Raw genomic sequence first — 24100 nt, 5'->3', positions numbered from 1 at the left:
GGTGGGGATGCATCATATAAATATTTATAGATCAGAAGCAGGTGAGTTTACATGGCTGCCATAGCAGGGATTATCCATGCCAAAAAGGTAGCATTACCTACAACAGACATTGACCTACAACATTCCATATATGTACATAGGAAACCATGTGTCTGTCGCACTCCTTACCAATTTATCCATTTTGGTACCTGGGCCAGGTGGGCCTGGGGGTCCAGGTAGGCCTGGAGGTCCTCTAAGTCCAACTCCTGGATCACCCTGAGAAAAAGAGGAACACATATGTTTATTATTGCTTGCACTTCTTATGATTATTCCCAGATCAAAGAAAATAGATATAGTGCAATAATCTATGCCAGCTTGTCATTGGTTTGGAACAGACAAAAAATGCAAGGTGGTTTCTTTCTGGTTGTTAATTCTACCTTTTACAAAAATAAATGCCCCCATATTGATTAATAAAAAGTGGTGCAATGCTTTGGCTCCTGCAGACCAGCCACAGATGTGTACCAAGGTACAGAACTTTAGTTATAGGGCTGAAAAAAGGATCAATGGACTGCAAGTGCGGTGGCGTCACCCCACTTTTGCTCCATTAGGAAGTAGGAATCCCTCTGCTGTAGAGGCAGATTAGTTAGTAGCTTTTATTTTCATTCACAGATTCCTGTGTGGGTGGACTGTGACCACATAAAAATATGGGTGTAACATGAAAAATGGTCAGAAATATGGACTTACCTTTTAAGGATTTAAATGCTATGCTTTTCACCAACAAATTACAATGTCAATGATATATAATGCAGAATGCTTTTTTCACCAATTTATAATAAAGTTTTTTTTATAAGCATGATTGCTGTGTGGAAACAAATCTACCTGCCGCTGACTGAAGACAAAAAGGAAGCCTATTATTCTCACATAAATGAGAAAATAAATTGGCTTTCATCTCATCTAAAGTATTTACGTTTATAAGAATTTATTTAGCTAGATGTATTATATTCTTTAAATCCTACGTTTAGACAAATTTAGAAAAAAAAAAAAAAGCAGGGAGAGTCTTTCTTAGATATGCACACCCTCCTGTCTGCATGTCTGAGCTAAGGGCAGATGGGTTTCAGAAAGTTAATGCTACAAGAATCATCTGCTTTTACTCAAGATGGCCGAAACATATGAAAAGGGCGTTTTTCAAAGTGATTTCTTAACAAAATAAAGCATAGAGAAGGAGATGGATGGGTAAATTTGTTTTGAATATTAAAAAAAAATTAAAGTGGTTGTAAAAGTAAAGAACAAGTTACAGCCAGCACATCTGTTCTTTTAATCTCTCCTACACTGTGTAATTGCTTTTTAAAAACAATGCCTTTAAATAACGTATCTTTACTCTTTTTTGACCAGTCATGTGACCTCCAGCCCCTCTTTTTCTGATCTATGGGCTACAGAGGGAGGGGCCGAAGTTCCCCCTCCGACGTCAGCTGAGAAGGTCACGTGACCACTGTGACTGGTTGGCCAGAAGAGATCAAAGATAAGATGTTTGCAGACTTCGTTTTAGAAAAACATTTACACAGTGTAGGAGAGATTACTATAACAGAGGAGCTGTTCTTTACTTCTACTGCCAGCTACAGTTGTGCTCATAAGTTTACATACCCTGGCAGAATTTATGATTTCTTGTCCATTGTTCAGAGAATATGAATAACACAAAAACTTTTCTTTCACTCATGGTTAATGTTTGGCTGAAGCCATTTATTATCAAACAACTGTGTTTAATATTTTTAAATCATAATCACAACAGAAACTACCCAAATTACCCTGATCAAAAGTTTACATACTCTGGTGATTTTGGCCTGATAACATGCACACAAGTTGACACAAAGGGGTTTAAATGGCTATTAAAGGTAATCATCTTCACCTGTGATCTGCTTGCTTGTAATTAGTGTGTGTGTATAAAAGGTCAATGAGTTTCTGGACCCCTGACAGACCCTTGCATATTTCAGCCAGTGCTGCACTGACGTTTCTGGATTCTGAGTCATGGGGAAAGCAAAAGAATTGTCAAAGGATCTGCGGGAAAAGGTAGCTGAACTGTATAAAACAGGAAAGAGATATAAAAAGATATCAAAGGCATTGAGAATGCCAATCAGCAGTGTTCAAACTCTAATCAAGAAGTGGAAAATGAGGGGTTCTGTTGAAACCAAACCACAGTCAGGTAGACCAACTAAAATTTCAGCCACAACTGCCAGGAAAATTGTTCGGGATGCAAAGAAAAACCCACAAATAACTTCAGGGGAAATACAGGGCTCTCTGAAAATGTGTGGTGTGGCTGTTTCAAGATGCACAATAAGGAGGCACTTGAAGAAAGATGGGCTGCATGGTTGAGTCGCCAGAAGAAAGCCATGCCAATACTATGCAAATGTCACAAAATATCCTGCTTACAATACGCCAAACAGCACAGAGACAAGCCTCGAACCTTCTGGCACAAAGTCATTTGGAGTGATGAGACCAAAATTTACCTTTTTGGCCACAACCATAAACACTACATTTGGAGAGGAGTCAACAAGGCCTATGATGAAAGGTACATCATTCCCACTGTGAAAGATGGAGGTGGATCGCTGATGTTTTGGGGATGTGTGAGTTACAAAGGCACAGGAAATTTGGTCAAAATTTATGGCAAGATGAATGCAGTGTTATCAAAAAAATACTGGAGGAACATTTGCATTCATCAGCCAGGAAGCTGCGCATGGGACGCACTTGGACATTTCAACATGATAATGATCCAAAACACAAGGCCAAGTCGACCTGTCATTGGCTACAGCAGAATAAAGTGAAGGTTCTGGAGTGGGCATCAATATCATTGAGCCACTCCGGGGAGATCTCAAATGTGCAGTTCATGCAAGACAGCCCAAGAATTTACAGGAACTTGAGTTTTTTTGCCAAGAGGAATGGGAGGCTTTACCATCTGAAAAGATAAAGAGCCTTATCCACAAATACCACAAAAGACTTCAAGCTGTCATTGATGTTAAAGGGGGCAATACACTTTATTAATAACTGGGGTATGTAAGCTTTTGATCAGGGTCATTTGTGTAGTTTCTGTTGTGATTATGATTTAAAAAGAGTAAACGTTGATTAATAATGCATGGCCAAACACTAACCATGAGTGAAAGAAATTTTTTTTTTGTTATCATTCATATTCTCTGAAAAATGGCCAAGAAATCATAAATTCTGCCAGGGTATGTAAACGTATGAGCACAACTGTACTAATAGCGGGGGGGGGGGGGGGGCTGAGAGGGGGAGAGACACACAGGATCTGATAAGCAGGTAGGGAGGGAGGAAGGCAGCGGGATGACAGAGGCATGTAAACTGACCACGGTAATCAGGGATCAGCAGCCATGATTACCGTGGTCAGCACACAGAGGGGGACACAGGAACAGGCAGGATCAACTAGGCTTTTTACAGTTTAGAAAGGGTGGATTAGACTGCACAGGCGCTATGCTGTTTAATCTGCTATAAGGGAACATAAGCTCTCTTTTTTTTTTTGTTACAACCATTTTTTAGTAGTGTTTTCAGTTTGTGGTGGTCAGATACAGTTTAGTTCCCTTATAAGCACCAGTGTGTGCTGAGCAAAACTCAGAGTTTATGTATCTTTTGCAAAAAGAAAACCCCTATGTGTAAAGTACAATTATAATCATCATGCTTTCAAATGACACACATGCAGTGAATATGCTATAAAGACAAACTAGAGTTACAAAATCACACACATGATTACTTTGACATATTTTGCTGGAAATAAACCTGCAAATAATTAATGTCATGATTAAATCAGCACAACATTGAAAATACCTTATCTCCTTTCTGTCCTGCATCACCTGGGGTTCCTGGAAATCCTTGAGGTCCAACTTCGCCCTGAATGTAACAGACAGAAAATGATTAAGCCACTATTATTAACATGTTTAAAGATGCACCATTATCATCTGTTCATGGGTTATGTGAAAAAGACATACAGATTTGAAATGAATAAAAAAAAAGTAGTAATATTTAATATTTTATGCAAGGCTCATGGATTGTTTTGTGCTTTATATTGTAATGCAAATAAAGTCTGCTGTTTATTTACATTTCGGGCATATAACCATAGTGTTCAATAAAAATATTCTCAGATACATTTCTGGAATTGGCGAGTAGTATTTGTGACAAACAGAAAATGGGATAGGCAAATGTAACAGAAGGAAAAGCTAGTCACCAGCAGCCAAAAGGGCCAGTTTTTTTTTACTTCTATCAGACTGCTGTGAAATGAATTCACCTGCTGCAGAGTTGCTATTGCTTTGTATGACAAGGGTCTATACGGACTTTAACCACGCTAGGATTTAGAACATTAGAGATACAGTCTAAAGAGGGTCAACAGAGTTTTTAGGACACGTCTGGAACATCCAAATCCACTCCACCTTCCACTGCTGCCCCTGCCACTATTACCAGCAATTACCAGCTGTCAAAATGACAGCCAGTAATTACTTTGTATTATGCAACAGGAATGGCTGCAGCTCCTCTGCAAAGTGACACATGCAGATAGTCTAAATGTGTCACTGAGCAAATACAATGACACAATATACCTTCAAGCAAACTTTGCCGTAGACTTCTATGGAGGCTTTGAAGATGCTTTTTTCTTTCTTGTGTATATATATATATATATATATATATATATATATATATATATATATATATATATATATATATATATATATATATATATATATATATATATATATATATATATATATATATTTTTTTTTTTTTTTTTTTTTTTTTTTTTTTTACGTATAAGTCTTTATTCAAAGATTTTTCCAAATATAAACAATCATGTAGAAAAAGAAGACAAACCAAGAAATAAACCGGTTACAAAACCAACTTCGCTAAGCATATAGATCTAATAGGCCAATACTGAAGACGCTTTGAAACGCCACTGAAGCTACATGGGGTATAATATTTAAAGTGAAGCCGAAGCAAAGCAAAGTAAAAGTAGGTGTAAACAGGACTGTAAGCTAACCATTTTATTTAGTGACAGGAGCCTTGACTGGCGTTAAGAGAGCTTTAAAAAAGCATGTCCGAAGCCTTGTTGAAGCCGAAGCAAGTGTAAATGAGCCCTTAATCATCAATTATGTGAGTTGCAATGGTTTTGGAACAAATCATCTGAGTTAACATTATTTCTTCTGGGGAAATTTGCTTTGATATTCAAGTGCTTTGGATTACAAGCACATTTCCGGGAAAAAAAATTATGCTCGCAGTCCAAGGTTTTACTGTACTCATCTATGACCAGCTTAAAGCGGGGTACACACTGGGGGAAAATCAGCCAGCTCAGCAGGAGTCAGACAGCTTCTAATCATGTGTACAGCTGTCTATCCAACAGAATCCGGTCTAATGACCAGCTTTTGTCCAAGGGGCATGCTGGAAAGCCATCCGATCAATGGATGTGAGTGCTGATCTATGAATTCTGGTAGGAAGAGGTGCCAGATAGTGATGGCCGAACGGTTCGCCCGGCGGTCGTTTCGCGGCGAATTTCCGACTTTCGCCGTCCGCGGGTTCGAACGCCTTTTTCCGTCGTTCGCCCCGGCGGACTTACGTGTTTAATGTATACAAGAACTTTAACCTTTCGTGACACGTTTATCATGTGTTACAGGACAACCAATTGAGACATGACAGCTCATGGACACTTGGACATTCCCCCTAACCTATAAATACACCCGATCCGGTGGCCATTTTACATTCTTTCTTCTGTCACTGTAGGGAAAGGATCCTGTGTGGAGTAGGGACAGAGAAAACGCTAGCTATTTGGTACACAAAAGTTCTTTTCAGGACTGGTATAGGTGTTAGGTCAGCAGCCTGAGTTTCTTTTGTCAGTTTAGATAAAGGGACAGAGCGCTGTATGCTGCTATTTTAGGGACAGCTCAGCCAGATTAGTCTTTCTTCATCATCATCATCATCATCATCATTAGCTGTTACTATCAGGTCCACAAAAGAGCTGTTCCAGCTAATCGTTCCAGCCTACTCTTTTTTGCCAATTTGTATAGGGACAGGCAGGAAGCAGTGTGTCAGGCAGTGAGGATAATTTTAAAGACTTGCTGTTACTATTAGTTCCACAAAGGTTCTTTTCAGGACTGGTATCAGTGGTACGGTAATAGGCTTGTACACGTATAATATTCTTTCTTCCAAATATAGAAAGAATATTATACTTGACTGCTGCCCTTCTGCTGCAGTCTGCTAATCATTCACAACTCACTTGTTCCACAAAGCTCTTTATCAGGACTGGTAACTTGGTCTGTCTAGGGTGCTACGGTACATAGGCTTGGGTGCGGTACAGTCTGCTGTTCTGTAAGGACCGCTATCGGTCCACAATACATAGGGTTGCCGTGCACTACTGCTGACCGCTGCCCTATACTGCAGCAGTCCTTCAGCGGTATAGGGACTGACGCACAGTCTGCTAAACACTAACACACAACCTGCTTGGTCCACAAAAGTTTTTATAAGGACTGGTAACTTGGTATAGGGTGCTACGGTACATAGGCCTGAGTGCAGTACAGTCTGCTGTTCTGTAAGGACCGCTATCGGTCCACAATACATAGGGTTGCCGTGCACTACTGCTGACCGCTGCCCTATACTGCAGCAGTCCTTCATTGGTATAGGGACTGACGTACAGTCTGCTAATCACTAACACACAACCTGCTTGGTCCACAAAAGTTCTTATAAGGACTGGTAACTTGGTATAGGGTGCTACGGTACATAGGCCTGAGTGCGTTACAGTCTGCTGTTCTGTAAGGACCGCTATCGGTCCACAATACATAGGGTTGCCGTGCACTACTGCTGACCGCTGCCCTATACTGCAGCAGTCCTTCATTGGTATAGGGACTGACGTACAGTCTGCTAATCACTAACACACAACCTGCTTGGTCCACAAAAGTTCTTATAAGGACTGGTAACTTGGTATAGGGTGCTACGGTACATAGGCCTGAGTGCGTTACAGTCTGCTGTTCTGTAAGGACCGCTATCGGTCCACAATACATAGGGTTGCCGTGCACTACTGCTGACCGCTGCCCTATACTGCAGCAGTCCTTCATTGGTATAGGGACTGACGTACAGTCTGCTAATCACTAACACACAACCTGCTTGTTCCACAAAAGTTCTTATAAGGACTGGTAACTTGGTATAGGGTGCTACGGTACATAGGCTTGAGTGCGGTACAGTCTGCTGTTCTGTAAGGACCGCTATCGGTCCACAATAGATAGGGTTGACGTGCACCACTGCTGACCGCTGCCCTATACTGCAGCAGTCCTTCAGCGGTATAGGGACTGACGTACAGTCTGCTAAACACTAATACACAACCTGCTTGGTCCACAAAAGTTCTTATAAGGACTGGTAACTTGGTATAGGGTGCTACGGTACATAGGCTTGAGTGCGGTACAGTCTGCTGTTCTGTAAGGACCGCTATCGGTCCACAATAGATAGGGTTGACGTGCACCACTGCTGACCGCTGCCCTATACTGCAGCAGTCCTTCAGCGGTATAGGGACTGACGTACAGTCTGCTAAACACTAATACACAACCTGCTTGGTCCACAAAAGTTCTTATAAGGACTGGTAACTTGGTATAGGGTGCTACGGTACATAGGCTTGAGTGCGGTACAGTCTGCTGTTCTGTAAGGACCGCTATCGGTCCACAATAGATAGGGTTGACGTGCACCACTGCTGACCGCTGCCCTATACTGCAGCAGTCCTTCAGCGGTATAGGGACTGACGTACAGTCTGCTAAACACTAATACACAACCTGCTTGGTCCACAAAAGTTCTTATAAGGACTGGTAACTTGGTATAGGGTGCTACGGTACATAGGCTTGAGTGCGGTACAGTCTGCTGTTCTGTAAGGACCGCTATCGGTCCACAATAGATAGGGTTGACGTGCACCACTGCTGACCGCTCACCTATACTGCAGCAGTCCTTCAGCGGTATAGGGACTGACGTACAGTCTGCTAATCACTAACACACAACCTGCTTGTTCCACAAAAGTTCTTATAAGGACTGGTAACTTGGTATAGGGTGCTACGGTACATAGGCTTGAGTGCGGTACAGTCTGCTGTTCTGTAAGGACCGCTATCGGTCCACAATAGATAGGGTTGACGTGCACCACTGCTGACCGCTGCCCTATACTGCAGCAGTCCTTCAGCGGTATAGGGACTGACGTACAGTCTGCTAAACACTAATACACAACCTGCTTGGTCCACAAAAGTTCTTATAAGGACTGGTAACTTGGTATAGGGTGCTACGGTACATAGGCTTGAGTGCGGTACAGTCTGCTGTTCTGTAAGGACCGCTATCGGTCCACAATAGATAGGGTTGACGTGCACCACTGCTGACCGCTGCCCTATACTGCAGCAGTCCTTCAGCGGTATAGGGACTGACGTACAGTCTGCTAAACACTAATACACAACCTGCTTGGTCCACAAAAGTTCTTATAAGGACTGGTAACTTGGTATAGGGTGCTACGGTACATAGGCTTGAGTGCGGTACAGTCTGCTGTTCTGTAAGGACCGCTATCGGTCCACAATAGATAGGGTTGACGTGCACCACTGCTGACCGCTCACCTATACTGCAGCAGTCCTTCAGCGGTATAGGGACTAAGAGTTTTGTCACAGGGTCATTTAAAAAATGACATGCAGAGGAAGAGGCAGGCCCTTCCGCAGGGGTGGTAGGGGTAGGGCAGGAGCAACAGGCTTGAGCCAAAGTGGGAAGTTGCAGAAGGTGCGTTCAATTACTTTAAAGGATGCACCAGACTTGGTTGAGTGGCTCGCTCAGCCTTACTCTTCTGCACCCTCCTCATCCTCTCGATCTGCACCCTCTTCTTCACTCTCTGCTATGTGCACCCCCAAAGACACTACCACCAACAACACGACCACCACCACCACCACCACATACCTTCCGCTTGAGTCACTGGAATTATTTTCCGATCCATATCAAGAGGACATTTCTGATGCGCAGCCACTCTTGGTATTGGATCAGGAAGAGGAGGTAGCAACAAGCGCTACTCAGCAGTCTGACGCCAGTACCCAGATCAGCCCAAGGAGGAGGTTGGTCCCCGGTGTTGCTGCCTACTCTACTTATAGCGGTGGGGAAGGTGACGTTGATGATGACGTGTCTAGTGATGTCACGTGGGTGCCCACAAGAGAGGAAGAGGAGGGGAGTTCAGAGGGAGATATGGACCAGCAGATAGGGAGGAGAAGCAGCAATGACTTACATTGCACAGCAGGGACAAAGCAGACTGCAAATGTATCAGGAGCGAGTCATCGACCATGTACGGTCACATCTGGCGCTCCCAGGACACCGGCACATGGCTCCGCAGTGTGGGCTTTTTTTAACGTGTCCGCTGCTGACAATAGCGTTGCCATCTGCAATCTTTGCAGTCAACGCGTTAGTCGCGGTAAGCCCAATACTCACCTAGGGACGACCGCCTTAAGAAGGCACATGAGCAGCCATCACCGAGCCCAGTGGGAGCAACGGAACACACAAAGCCACACTGCAGGCTCTCACCGTCCAGCCTCGTCTTCTACTTCTCCTTCTCCTCTCTCCTCACAATTGTCCTCCACTCCACCTTCCATCACGCCAAGCTCACATTTTTCTGCAAAAAGGCAGGCTTCCGTGGGCCTAATGTTTGAGCGTAAAAAAATGATGACGCCGGATAACCCTCTTGCCCAACGGTTGGCGGCTGGCTTGTCAGAACTCATAGCCCGCCAACTACTGCCATATAAACTGGTGGACTCGGAGGCCTTTCGCAAATTTGTGGCCATTGGAACACCACAATGGAAGGTCCCAGGAAGGAAGTATTTCTCAGAGAAGGGCATCCCAGAGCTATATGGCCATGTTCAGCGGCAAGTGAATGTATCTCTGGCACACAGTGTCGGTGCCAAGATACATCTGACCACAGACACGTGGTCTAGCAAACACGGGCAGGGAAGGTATATCAGTTTTACTGCCCACTGGGTGAACCTTCTGACGGCCGTCAAGCATGTAACCCGTGGCACCCGTGTAGATTTGGTTTTACCGCCACGGATTGCATGCAGGCCTGACTCTTCTTCTCCTCCTCCTACTCCATCCTCCTCCCTCTCCTCCTCAGCTGCCTCCTCCTTTTCCGCTGCTAGCGTCTCTTCCACTGCACCGCCCAAGCTCCCCAGAACCTATTCCACATGCCAGGTGAGACGTTGCCATGCCGTGCTGCGTCTGTTGTGCCTGGAAGCAAAGAGCCACACTGGCCCGGCACTCCTTTCAGCTTTGCGTTCACAGGCAGATGAGTGGCTAACACCGCTCAATTTGACAGTTGGTAAAGTGGTGTGTGACAACGGTGCCAATCTGCTTAGCGCATTGAAACAGGGCAAAATCACGCACGTGCCGTGCATGGCACACGTCTTAAACTTGGTCGTGCAGCGATTCCTTGTCAAATACCCTGGGGTCCAGGACATCTTGCGGCAGGCAAGGAAAATCTCGGCCCATTTCAGAAGATCTTACACGGCCATGGCTCGCCTTGCTGACATTCAGCGGCGACACCATCTGCCGGTCAGACGTCTTATTTGCGATTGCCCGACGCGATGGAACTCAACCTTCTATATGCTTGATAGGCTGCTCCAGCAGAAACGTGCAGTTAACGTCTACCTGTATGAACTCTGCGAAAGAAACGGTTCTGGGGAGCTGGGTTTTTTTTCACCGCGCCAGTGGCTGCTCATGCGCGACACATGCAGACTTCTGCGGCCATTTGAGGAGATCACCAAACTGGTCAGTCGCAGCCATGGCGCCATCAGTGACATGGTACCTTATGCCTTCTTTCTGGAGCGTGCATTGCGTCGTGTCATTGATCAGGCTGTGGAGGAGCAGGAGCGGGAAGATGAGGAAGTCGCAATGCTGGATGAATTCCCAGGGGGGGCTACTCTATCTGAGACAAGTCAACAACAGGAGTCTGATGAGGAGTCAGAGGAGGATGGTGCCGGGGCGGATGAGCAGGAGCAAGAAGAGCATGCTTTAAACCTTTCTGGGATCCCTGTTGTGCGAGGATGGGGAGAGGAGAATGAAGAGGACGACATTATCCTGGATGATGAGCAGGAGCCAGGCCACCACACCGCTTCCACTTTAGTGCAAATGGGGGCCTTCATGCTCCAGTGTTTTAATAGGGACCCCCGTATAAAAAGCATGAGGGTCAAGGACCAGTACTGGGTGGCAACGTACTTAGACCCCCGGTACAAACACAAAATGGCGGAAATGTTACCGCCGTCGCAGAGGGCTGTCAGAATGCAGCACTTCCAGGCCTTGCTTCGAGAAATGCTGCATTCTGCTTTTGCGTGCGCTGGCAGAGGAGCAATTCCCACTCCCAGAGAAGGATTTGCGGGTACCAATCCAACAGCGCCTGCAAGAAGAGGCCGGTTTGAAGATGTGTTGGTGACTTCGGATATGAGGTCATTCTTTCAGCCGACCCATCGACAGGTGTCATCCGGATCCAGCATCAGGGAACGCCTAGACCGTCAGGTGTCCGACTACATTGGGTTAACGGCCGATGTGGACGCTCTGAGGAGTGATGAACCCCTAGACTACTGGGTGGGCAGGCTTGACCTCTGGCCAGAGCTTGCCCAATTTGCAATCGAACTGTTGGCTTGCCCCTCATCCAGTGTCCTGTCCGAAAGGACGTTCAGCGCAGCAGGGGGGATTGTGACCGATAAGCGTACTCGCCTAGCTCACCACAGTGTTAACTACCTCACATTTCTAAAAATGAATGAGGCATGGATCTCGGAGGAATTCAACACATGTGATCAGTAGACCATGTATATGTCTATAAACAATTTTTGGAATCAAGCACACAGACCTTCTTAATTCATTTGGCTCACTTCCCTGACCCAAAAAAGCACACCGTACTATATGCCCCTACCCTCCTCTTTGAAGAGGTTGAGCGGTGTCATATTTCTACTGGGGCTGCTTATTATGAGGGGTTCCCACCATCCCTGTGCTGTGCTGACTTCCTCCTGGGTGTTCTTATTATGAGGGGCTCCCACCATCCCTGTGCTGTGCTGACTTCCTCCTGGGGGTTCTTATTATGAGGGGATCACACCATCCCTGTGCTGTGCTGACTTCCTCCTGGGGCTGCTTACGGTGCTGCTGTCAGCGCTGTATGTCACGGAGCTGCTGTCAGCGCTGTATGTCACGGAGCTGCTGTCAGCGCTGTATGTCACGGAGCTGCTGTCAGCGCTGTATGTCACGGAGCTGCTGTCAGCGCTGTATGTCACGGAGCTGCTGTCAGCGCTGTATGTCACGGAGCTGCTGTCAGCGCTGTATGTCACGGAGCTGCTGTCAGCGCTGTATGTCACGGAGCTGCTGTCAGCGCTGTATGTCACGGAGCTGCTGTCAGCGCTGTATGTCACGGAGCTGCTGTCAGCGCTGTATGTCACGGTGCTGCTGTCAGCGCTGTATGTCACGGAGCTGCTGTCAGCGCTGTATGTCACGGAGCTGCTGTCAGTGCTGTATGTCACGGAGCTGCTGTCAGCGCTGTATGTCACGGAGCTGCTGTCAGCGCTGTATGTCACGGAGCTGCTGTCAGCGCTGTATGTCACGGTGCTGCTGTCAGCGCTGTATGTCACGGAGCTGCTGTCAGCGCTGTATGTCACGGAGCTGCTGTCAGCGCTGTATGTCACGGAGCTGCTGTCAGCGCTGTATGTCACGGAGCTGCTGTCAGCGCTGTATGTCACGGAGCTGCTGTCAGCGCTGTATGTCACGGTGCTGATGTCAGTGCTCTGTATTACGGTGCTGCTGTCAGTGCTCTGTATCTCCTGCACCCTCTTGTTTGCCTACCCTGGTCCCTGACCTTCCCTCTCCTCCATTGCCTTCATTAGCTCCATAGTCCTGAATTGTCAGAACAATTTCCCAAATAAAAAAAAAATGCTTGTAGTTATCGATCCCAAATTCACCTCATACATGTATTATGCTATTGTCCAGGTGGTGGGACTACGTGCTACCCCCTAATAATTACCCCGTGGCCGCAAATTCGACCTAAAGGTTTGCGAAATTCGCCTCCCATTGAAGTCAATGGAGCCCGCGGCGAACGGTCGTTTTCGCGAACGTTTGTGTCCGTTCGCGTTTCGCGTTCGCGAAACGTCCCGTCGGAAGTTCGTCCATCACTAGTGCCAGATGTTAATAAAACAGCAGTAGAGATTGCCGCACCAATGGCTGAACCAAAAAACAAACAAACATCAGTGCGTACCCAGTTTAAGCAATTCACATAATAAATATTATCTTATAATGCATCAACTGCATACTGTACATTTATCAGATTATATAATTTTTACAATGGTTTCCTTTAAGTCACTTATCCCTTGTTTGATAAAACAAATAAATTACACATTTAGCCAAATGCGCACAGGGCGTAGGCCCAGCTCTTCTGAACGCTTTTCCTCCCGGGAGCAGCGGTTTGGCATAAAAATCGCTTGATGTGTGTAAACGCGTGTAATTCCATTTAGGTGTGTCAAGCACTTGGGCAAAAATTCATCTCATAAATTATTATTCTGGCCACTAAATGGGATTACACGCATTTACACACATCAAGCGTTTTTTCTGCGTTTTTGTTTCTGCCAAAATGCTGCTCCCGGGAGGAAAAGCGCTCAGAAAAGCTGGGCCTACGCCCTGTGCGCACGTGCCTAAATGTGTAATTTATTTAAAGAATTTATTCTAGCCACTGAAATGAATTAATGCTCAAGTGCTTGATGCGCTTAACAATAACATGTGTTTTGCCGCATTTACACGCATCCACACTTCTGCCAAAACGCTGCTGCTCTTGGACGTGCTGGCAGTGGGTGCTTTTTTTTGCCTGTAAAAGAACCCGCCTCTAAACACCTATATGTGCATAGACACATAACCTAATACACAGGGGCATTAAAAAAAACAGGTGCCCCTAAAAGCAGAGTTTTTTTAATGCTCATTGTACATGAGGCCTTAACTTGATTGGAAAAACAGTGGCAGGATGGTCCAAGCACAGCAGTTGTGAGGAAGGAGAATTAGCAAGCTATTATTTGTATTAAAATACAGTTATAGATAAAATATATAGAAAAACATTATAGACTTACAGCTTTGCCATCTTCACCGGGATCACCCTGAAATAAAAAAGAACTGGTAATATGAAGCCTGTGATGGTAAGAATATGTAAATACATGGTTTTATAACTTTTAGGCTGAGTTCAACCTTATGTGAATTTTCCGCATCCAATTCGAATGACAGGATAGTGTGACCGGCCCTCTATGGAGTCGGTTCACACACCTCCGGGGCAGCCGCGGTCTGCATTTGGAAAGGGTCCTGTGCGTTTTTGGCTCCGAATCAGGTGTGAATTCAGGCAAAAATTTAGACCTGATTCGCACATGAATCGGGGAACAGGAACCCCCTGCTGTGAGCCATGGCCGCAGCATGTGTGAACCCGGCCTTAAACAGTGTCTTATAAACCTAAAATAGTCTTTACTAAAAGTTATACAAATATGCATAATATACTGCGATTATCATTTTGGTCTTGGTAGTCAGTAAAAGAGTATTAAACTCTAACGATGAACTTCTTATTTCTCCCTTTTGGTTTTTTAAATATATAATTGAAAGATTTATGTTATATTTGCTAGATAAGTGCATATTCAAATTGTTGATCCTGCTGGAAATGATAACAGTTGATAACTTCCAGTGCAGCTCTGTTATCAGCCAGTATTATTCCTAGCTCTCTCTGTGGACTATATAACAACCCCCCCCCCCCATGTTATGGAGAAGCGAAAAGGGGGGGGGGGTGTTCTGTGGAACTATCTTAGGGTGACAACAAGGCTCCACTGTACAGTGAGTGAGCATTGTCAAACTAGGACAGGAACTGCGTTCCTGGATGGATTACCGGGTGAAAATAAAGCCTGAAAAATAGTAAGGTAATGCAGCCACCACATCACAAAATTGGTGAGCTATAATATATAACATTTTTGAATTATATACTGTACAGTATCATTTAAAGCCCAACTCCAACAAAATATTTTATAGGCTAAGGCTGGATTCACACCTATGCATTTTTAGTGCTTTTTGCATTTTGCAGATTTGCACTACAGTCCATTTACCATGGTTTATTATGGAACACTTTCTGTTGTGCAAATCTGCAAAATGCAAAAAGCACAAAAAATGCATAGGTGTGAATCCAGCCTTAGATAGAGTGCAGAAGAGTCTGTAGCGGTTTCAGCATTTAAATGCTGAATGCGTTCCTTTTGGGGAGATTTCGCTTTACTTCCTGTGTTGTCTGACACCCGTCAAAAGGCTTGAAGAGCGGGAAAATCTCGCCAAACAGAAACAAAGGCAGCAATAATAAATGTTTTAGGTACAGTGTGCAGCTATCAGGGAGTTTCCCTCACTTCCGGTCCTGATTGCAGTAGGGGAACATAAAAAAAATCAGAAAGTAGAATATTAAGGTGGTCTTAATCAGGCCATACATTATGCAACCATGGGTTGAAGAAAAGAAAATAGTTTGATTCCCCCATCAACACTCAGTTAGTTAGTCCCTCCCGCTACGCTAAAGTATTCTTACAGTGGGAAGTTTCCCAGCCATCAGAATACAATGATCACTGCCGTCAGATATACATGTCAACTGCCATTAAACGATATGCCCTACAGGCTGTTTGTACTGAAGTCGATCAATAGATCGACTTTAAAACAATCAGCCTTCCCATAGATAAATCTGAATTTGTCCAGTTCAGCTGGATCCGCATATGGCCGGCTTTAAAGAGATTAATCCTGCCCTAACCTATCCAAAACGAATAGTTTTGGCTGGAGTTGGGTTTTCATGTATCCTATATTTTACAATAATTTTGATCCTGATATGATCTTATTAAAGCTCCAGAAATGTCTTACTACTCAAATTATCTAAGGCCAATTCAATGCCAGTTCATTGCACCTTATACTTACAGGCTCTCCTTCTTTTCCTGGGGGCCCTTCAGGACCTGGGGGGCCCCGTGGTCCTGTAATCTGCTGCACAGTTGAGCCATCAGCTTTCTGGACAACAGAAGGCCCAGGGGGTCCAGGTGGTCCTGGTGGTCCACTTACTCCATTTTCTCCTTTCTGCCCTTTAGGACCCAGATATCCAAACCCAGCTTCACCCTAAAGAGACAAATTGATAGGTATTACATGTGGGGCGGATAGCCAATCTACAGAATTTAAATCACAAGCATATCCAACAATATGTATACAGCTGTCACTCACTTTGATTCCAAGCTCTCCTTTCTGGCCCTAAGTTAATAGAAAGTAAAAGCACAGGTATTAACAATGTCAAGCAGATGGAATGATGAAACAGTCCAAAAGTTATAAAGACAATTAATGCAAAGTTGTTAAAAACTACAACAGCTAAATACACACCTGAAACACCTACTGTACATGTGTAGTAATTGTAATGCTAAACAGTACTGCTGGTATACCTCCACTGATCCAGGTGCCAGTCATCTCAAGGAGCATGTCCTGTTCCACACATGAATATGTTCAACTGACCAATTAAGTCCATATCAGGTGAAACGCGTCAAAGGATGGGGCCAACGGGAGGGGACTGAGCTGGAGCCTGAATCTTATTCATCATTTAAAGATTGACTATGCCAGTGTGGGGCTTCCTAAATGTGTAGTAATAGTAATGCTAAACAGTACCACTAGTAAGCCTCCGCTGCTCCAGGTACCAATCCTCTCCAGGAGCATGTCCCGTTCCACACATGGATATGTTCAACTGACCAAATAAGTCCTATCAGGTGAAATGCATCAAAGGACAGGGTCAACAGGAAGGGACTGAACTGAAGCCATAATCGTATTCATCGTTTAAGGATTGACTATGCCAGTGTGTGGTTCCCTACATGTGTAGAGTTTATCAACCAAAAAGATCTGAAATTCTGTTTAGCCAGCCTTGTGATTTAAACCTGCCACACTGTATAGAGGGCCCTCTTGTATCTGTACCGTCTCGCTTTATATTCCAAAGTTCTGCGCAAACAGTTGCCGCTATATAATTCCTGTAATATAATAATAATAGCTAATTTTGTTATACCAGCAACATTTAATGAATGTTTTTTGATTTTTGAATGAACGTCTAACCAAGCTGGAGGGTAGTTTTTTTTATTTTCCCAAAGTTCCACTTTATTTTCTTTTTTAACATATTAGAATATGAGAATGAGATTATCTTTATAGAGTATCAGCTCCTGCCATGTGCCCTGTAGTCTGACTGCAGACCATCACACTGTTGTAGTTGTAGATTTTGACAGAAACAGGGTTTACAGCGATCGTTCTTGTCATGGGTCACTGAGCATTTATACAGCAACAGGACCGTTTATGAATCGTATAAGCGATCAGAATATTGAATTCAAAACTGTCATGGATGGCACACTTGTCAGGCTAATCCCATCAGAAGAGGTTCCCCTAATCAGAGCAGAATCTCAGTTGTAAAGTTATTAAAGATAAATGTAAGTATGATGTTATCTGTTACACAATATTAAAGTGGCTCTAAAGGCTATGTTTTTTTTACGTTAATGTCTTTTCTGCATTCAGGTAAAAAACATTTAGTATGTAGCCCCCCCCTATACTTACCTGAGTCCGATCTCATCCAAACTCTCTCCTGGGAGAGCGGGGGGCAGAGCCCATGTCCATGAAAACACAGAACTGGCTTGGGAGCGAACATGCATGAGTGTTATGCCTTGTACACACGGTCGGACATTCCGACAACAAAATCCATTGGATCGTTCGGAACGTGATGACGTACGTTTGTTACAACGGGACTACGTTGAGGCTAGTAGCCAATAGCTTTGGTCTCGTAATTTGATCTGCACATGCGTGGCAATTTGTCCGATCGTAATTCTTTACAAATGATCAGAAAAAGTCCGATCAGATTTTTTTGTCTGAAAATTTGAGATCCTGCTGAAAAAGTCCAATAGAGCCCACACACAATCGGATCTTTCGACAATATAATCCTATCGGACCTTTTCTGTCGGAATTTTCGACCGTGTGTACAAGGCATTATAGGGGCACTCTGTGGGGGGAGGAGCCAGGAGTGCTGGCGGAGGATCCGAGAAGAGGGGGATCAGGGCTGCCCTGTGCAAAACCACTACATACAGTGGTGTGAAAAAGTGTTTGCTCCCTTCCTCATTTCCTGTTCCTTTGCATGTTTGTCACACTTAAGTGTTTCGGAACATCAAACCAATTTAAACAATAGTCAAGGACAACACAAGTAAACACAAAATGCAATTTGTAAATGAAGGTGTTTATTATTAAAGGTGAAAAAAAATCCAAACCATCATGGCCCTGTGTGAAAAAGTGATTGCCCCCCTTGTTAAAACATACTATAACTGTGGTTGTCCACACCTGAGTTCAATTTCTCTAGCCACACCCAGGCCTGATTATTGCCACACCTGTTCACAATCAAGGCATCACTTAAATAGGAGCTGCTTGACACAGTAAGGTCCACCAGAAGATCCTTAAAAGCTACACATCATGCCGAGACCCAAAGAAATTCAGGAACAATTGAGAAAGAAAGTAATTGAGATCTATCAGTCTGGAAAGGGTTATAAAGCCATTTCCAAAGCTTTGGGAATCCAGCGAACCACAGTGAGAGCCATTATCCACAAATGGCGAAGACATGGAACAGTGGTGAACCTTCCCAGGAGTGGCCGGCCGCCCAAAATTACCCCAAGAGCGCAGCGACGACTCATCCAAGAGGTCACAAAAGACCCCACAACAACGTCCAAGGAACTGCAGGCCTCACTTGCCTCAGTTAAGGTCAGCATTCATGCCTCCACCATCAGGAAAAGACTGGGCAAAAATGGCCTGCATGGCAGAGTTTCAAGGAGAAAACCACTGCTGAGCAAAAAGAACATCAAAGCTCGTCTCAATTTCTCCACAACACATCTTGATGATCCCCAAGACTTTTGGGACAACATTCTGTGGACCGTTGAGACTAAAGTGGGACTCTTTGGAAGGTGTGTGTCCAAGTATATCTGGCGTAGAAGGAACACTGCATTTCATAAAAAGAACATTATACCAACAGTAAAATATGGTGGTGGTAGTGTGATGGTCAGGGGCTGTTTTGCTGCTTCAGGACCTGGAAGACTTGCCGTGATAAAAGTAACTATGAATTCTGCTGTCTACCAAGAGATCCTGAAGGAGAATGTCCGACCATCTGTTTGTGTACTCAAGCTGAAACGAACTTGGGTTCTGCAGCAGGACAATGATCCTAAACACACCAGCAAGTCCACCACCGAATGGCTGAAGAAAAACAAAATGAAGACTTTGGAGTGGCCTAGCCAAAGTCCTGACCTGAATCCTATTGAGATGTTGTGGTATGACCTTAAAAAGGCCGTTCATGCTCGAAAACCCTCTAATGTAACTGAATTAGGACAATTCTGCAAAGATGAGTGGGCCAAAATTCCTCCAGGACGCTGTAAAAGCCTCATTGCACGTTATCGCAAACGCTTGGTTGCAGTTGTTGCTGCTAAGGGTGGCCCAACCAGTTATTAGGTTTAGGGGGCAATCACTTTTTCACACAGGGCCATGATGGTTTGGATTTTTTTTCACCTTTAATAATAAACACCTTCATTTACAAATTGCATTTTGTGTTTACTTGTGTTGTCCTTGACTATTGTTTAAATTGGTTTGATGTTCCGAAACACTTAAGTGTGACAAACATGCAAAGCAACAGGAAATGAGGAAGGAGGCAAACACTTTTTCACACCACTGTAAGTAGGTAAGTATGACATGTTTTTTTTTATTTTTTATTTACACATTTACAATCACTTTAACTTGAGTTTATGAAAAAATAACTTAAAGGGCTCTAATAGAGGAACACCCCAAACTGCAAATACTGGCAGATTTTAATAGACAAATCTTGCTACACTGCAGTTCAATATTGGTTTTGAGTGGGCAATGATGGTTTCAAGCTGAACTAACAGCTAAATATATATATAATATATATGTGTGTGTGTGTTTGTGTATGTATATATATAAATATATATGTGTGTGTGTGTATATATATATATATATATATATATATATGTATGTATGTTTTTTATAATTATTTTTAAGCAAAAAATCCTGTAAATGTTGACAGAAACCTTATATAACAGCCTAATGTAAGGTCAGTATTGGTTACTCAGGGACGGAACTCATTATTATTTATTATTATTATACAGGATTTATATAGCGCCAACAGTTTACGTAGCACTTTACAACTTGAGGGTAGACAGTACAAATACAATACAAATACAGTAGGAATCATCAAATCTTCAAAGTTAGGCTAAATAAAAAAAATAATAATAATAATAATATCTATATCTATATATATATATATATATATATATATATATATATATATATATATATATATATATATATGTATATATATATGTATATGTATATATATATATATATATATATATATATATATATATATAAATATATATATATATATCGTAACAGAGCGAGGCTCTGTCCTTATGAAATTGGAGGAAAAAAAGACACAGAGTTTGCATATCTGCGGACTGCAAGACTACAGAGTGTAGCGTTTAAATGGAGAAAACTGCTCTGTCAGTTTTCTCCAGGTTTTGCTATCTCCAAAGAGGATTCTGTAGTTTGGAGATCCCCGAGAGTCATGGGTGGGATGGGATCTCCAACCCTGTGTCCGGGTCTTGAGGATAGCGAGCAGGGTGTGTGCCCAGCTGCACACAGCCCATATAACGAAGGGCTGTTGGGAGTAGAGTGTGGAGGATGGTGGAGTGTGAGCAGCTTGCTGCTGCTGTTCGAAGAGTGGTTTGCCCTGTGGGAGACTGTAGTCCGTGTAAGGGACTGGGAAAGGCTGACAGCCTTGAGAGTCAGGAAGACTAAGGAAGTCGGTGAGTCTAGGGGGCTGGAAAGAATTGATAAATCTGTTGGGAGCAGCAGAGGAACTGCTGACAATTGAGAGCCAGGTGGCTTGGTATGTTTTCATTTGTATGCTGAATGAAGTTAATCCCCTGCGTGGGATTCCTGGATGGACTATTGCTTTGTTTTTTTTCCTTTAATAAACGTGGGCTACCAGGCCCTTAACTATAAATGCCTGCCTGATGTGGACTGAAAATGCATCTAACCACTTGAGCTAAACACCCCAATGTCACAAAATATATATATATATATTGTCAAAAGTATTGGGGCACCCGTCTTTACAAGCACATGAACTTTAATGGCATCCCAGTCTTAGTCCATAGGTTCAATATGGAGTTGCCCCACCCTTTGCAGCTAAAATATCTAACACACTACAGTTCCTGGCAGTTGTAAGACAATAAGCATTCAAACCTAAATAATCTTCAGGCGCAGTTGAATTGAACTCACCTTATCACCTTTAGGACCAACGCCCGCACTTGTACTGCCACCAGAATCTCCTTTAGGCCCAAATGGTCCTATTTCACCCTTCGGTCCACGATCGCCTGTGTCTCCTTTCTCTCCTTTCTGTCCGGGTTTGCCTGTAACAAGAGGTTCTACAATGATATCGGGCTGTGACCCACTCCTGGGATCTTAAAGAAAACCTGGATTGGGGAAGTATATAGCCAGCTAAAACAGATCTTTCCTTCTAAAAATGCCCATTCCTTGCCTATCAAACAGGTTCAGTGGCTTCTGTACTTCCCAAGTCACTGGTCCAGAACAAGTATACAGACTAGAAATTCTGACTCAAACGTACCAGATCTGTATGTTGGTTATAGGATAGCCACAAAAAATAGTTTGTAGCTTTTTCTGAATCTGATTATAGCTGCTATTTGCTCCAGTATAATACAATATTGTATAACATAAATAGCAGTATTTATTTTTTTTAATTCCAACTTTATTTATATTTGTGTTTCTAATACAGAAATAAGTGTTCCTAACTCAAGATCATGAAGTGATTTACAAGGTCACATACACTGTGACAAAAAATACAACAGTGTTATGAAACATCCGTTAAATACAAAAAAAAATAGCAGTATTGATTTGACATGATTGATATGACAGTCATTTCTGTAGTAAACATTAGGTTACAATGATGTATTCATAAAATCATATTCCTATACTTGTGAAGGAAGCCAAGAAAGCCAGAACTACTTAATGTAACTGATGAGCAGGGCCGGGACAAGGGGTGGGCAGGAGGGGTGGTTGCCCTGGGCACTTTGGTATCATGCGAGGTGGGAGGGGGCCATGAGGAGATTGGAGAGAAGGGGATTTGTGTTGGAAGGGGGAATTTGGGGGGTGGCAAGCGGTAAGAATTGGTCTAGATGGGGAAATTTGAGGGAGACTGTTAGGAGATTTAGGGGGATCTGTGGTGAGATGGGGATGAAGGAAGTGGATTGGGGTTTTTGTGCTACAAGAGGTGATATGGTGTGGGGGAATTGTGCTAGGAGGGGAAATGTGGGAATTGGGGGGGGGGGGGGATTCAGAGTAGGGGGAGAGGATGTGTATTTGGATGGGGAAATTGTAGTCATAAAGGATTTATGCTAGGAGGGGGGATTTTTTTTGGGGGGGAAGGGCGTTTGTGCTGGGGGATTTGGGATATAGGGACAAATATTTGTTCTGGGAGGGGGAATTTTAGCAGGGGGGCAGATTTGTACTGGAAAGAGGGGTCATTTTTGCTTAAGGTGTAATCATGCAGATTAGTTGCCAGTAGTTTTTTTAAAGGGGGAATTTTGCTGGCATGTAATGCTTGTGCATCTGGGGGGGGCATTTCGGCATGTTCACCCTGGGCTCTAGATGACCTTGTCTTGGCACTTATGATGGGATGTGGCTTCGAAGCAAAGACAATATATCTATGATATGGAAAAAGTTTGGAACTTTGAGGTCCAAATAAACATGTGCCTCCATCCCTGTTAAGTACTTTGTAGTTTGGGACTTTGAATGAGGTGTGGGTCCAACAGTTGATGTAATAAAGCTGGTCTTTAATGTGCATTTACCTTTGCTTATGGGTCAATGTATTCATACTCAGGTTATGTTCACTGCATCGACTGTTGGGCGCACACCTCATTCAAAGTCCCAAATTCTCTCCTCTTTGAGACAATATATCTATGGCCTCTCTAGTCCAGCCTCGAGTCCACTAACACAATCGTCATTACACCAGTTGACCAGCAGGTGTCTCCTTCACTGTGAAGCTGAATGACAGCTGAATGGCACCCCTCTAATTACAGGTACCAGGGAAACTCCTCCATGGCTTTGCAGTTGGCTGCTACCTAAACTTTGCTTTGTTAATATAGAAAAGTGCATCTGGATCAGAAAAACAAGCACAACTTTAACATAAACCAATCTGCAACAAAAAAATTTAATTATTGTAAAAACAGTACTCTAATGCCCCTTACACACAGTCAGATTTTCCAACAGAAAATGTTCGATGGGAGTTTGTTGTCAGAAATTCCGACCATAAGTAGGCTCCATCGGACATTTTCCATCGGAATTTCCGTCACACAAAATTTGAGATCTGGATCTCAAATTTTCCGACAACAAAATCCGTTCTGGTAAATTCCGATCGTGTGAACACAATTCCGACGCACAAATTTCCACACATGCTCGGAAGAGTCGCACTGACTATAGAAATTCAATTTTCTCGGCTCATCGTACGTCTTGTACGTGAACGTGTTTTTGACGTTCGGAATTTCTGACAAGATCTGTGTGACCGTGTGTGTGCAAGACAGGTTTGAGCCAACATCCGTCTAAAAAAATCCACGGATTTTGTTATCAGAATGTCCGATCAAAGTCCGATTGTGTGTATGGGGCATTAGAACGTGATTTTGTACAAGGCAATGTATTATTTTCTATACCTGAAACGTCAATTCTCTGTATATTCTCTTGAACCTCCTTCCTGACCTGAGGCTCATTTTCTACAGATGGTCTCTGTATGGGGGGTACTGTGATAGGAACCAGCGATATTACTTTTGGAGCTCGAGTCACCTGATTAATAGAATAGAAGCCATTATTAAATATGATGAGACAAATTAATTTCTTACAGTTCAGTTCCAGAATAAGTTTGATCACCTTAAAATTTTATTAACATGCACCTATTCTTAATCTAGCCCATGCAAACTGTAAAAAATGTGGGTACAGACACCCCGGAGTCCCA

General features: G+C 43.6%; 1 protein-coding gene across 4 annotated transcripts in view; it reads right to left on the bottom strand.

Annotated features, from left to right (window-relative positions):
• COL18A1 (collagen type XVIII alpha 1 chain) overlaps nt 1–24100 on the bottom strand; it is a 299672-nt gene that overhangs the window by 62843 nt on the left and 212729 nt on the right. For all 4 annotated transcript variants that reach the window (XM_077448146.1, XM_077448143.1, XM_077448144.1 and 1 more), the window contains 7 exons: nt 23802–23931; nt 21358–21488; nt 16234–16260; nt 15940–16131; nt 14094–14120; nt 3808–3870; nt 169–255 (listed from right to left, as the gene is read on the bottom strand). In XM_077448146.1, the coding sequence (XP_077304272.1) occupies nt 169–255; nt 3808–3870; nt 14094–14120; nt 15940–16131; nt 16234–16260; nt 21358–21488; nt 23802–23931 (657 nt within the window). The remainder of the gene's footprint in view (nt 1–168; nt 256–3807; nt 3871–14093; nt 14121–15939; nt 16132–16233; nt 16261–21357; nt 21489–23801; nt 23932–24100) is intronic.

Source organism: Lithobates pipiens, unplaced genomic scaffold, assembly GCF_037356315.1.
Source record: "Lithobates pipiens isolate NorthernLeopardFrog02 unplaced genomic scaffold, aLitPip1_a1.2 Scaffold_22, whole genome shotgun sequence".
Classification (NCBI taxonomy): Eukaryota; Metazoa; Chordata; class Amphibia; order Anura; family Ranidae; genus Lithobates; species Lithobates pipiens.
The sequence above is the reverse complement of the archived record's forward strand: the minus strand, read 5'-3'. Positions and strand labels throughout refer to the sequence as shown.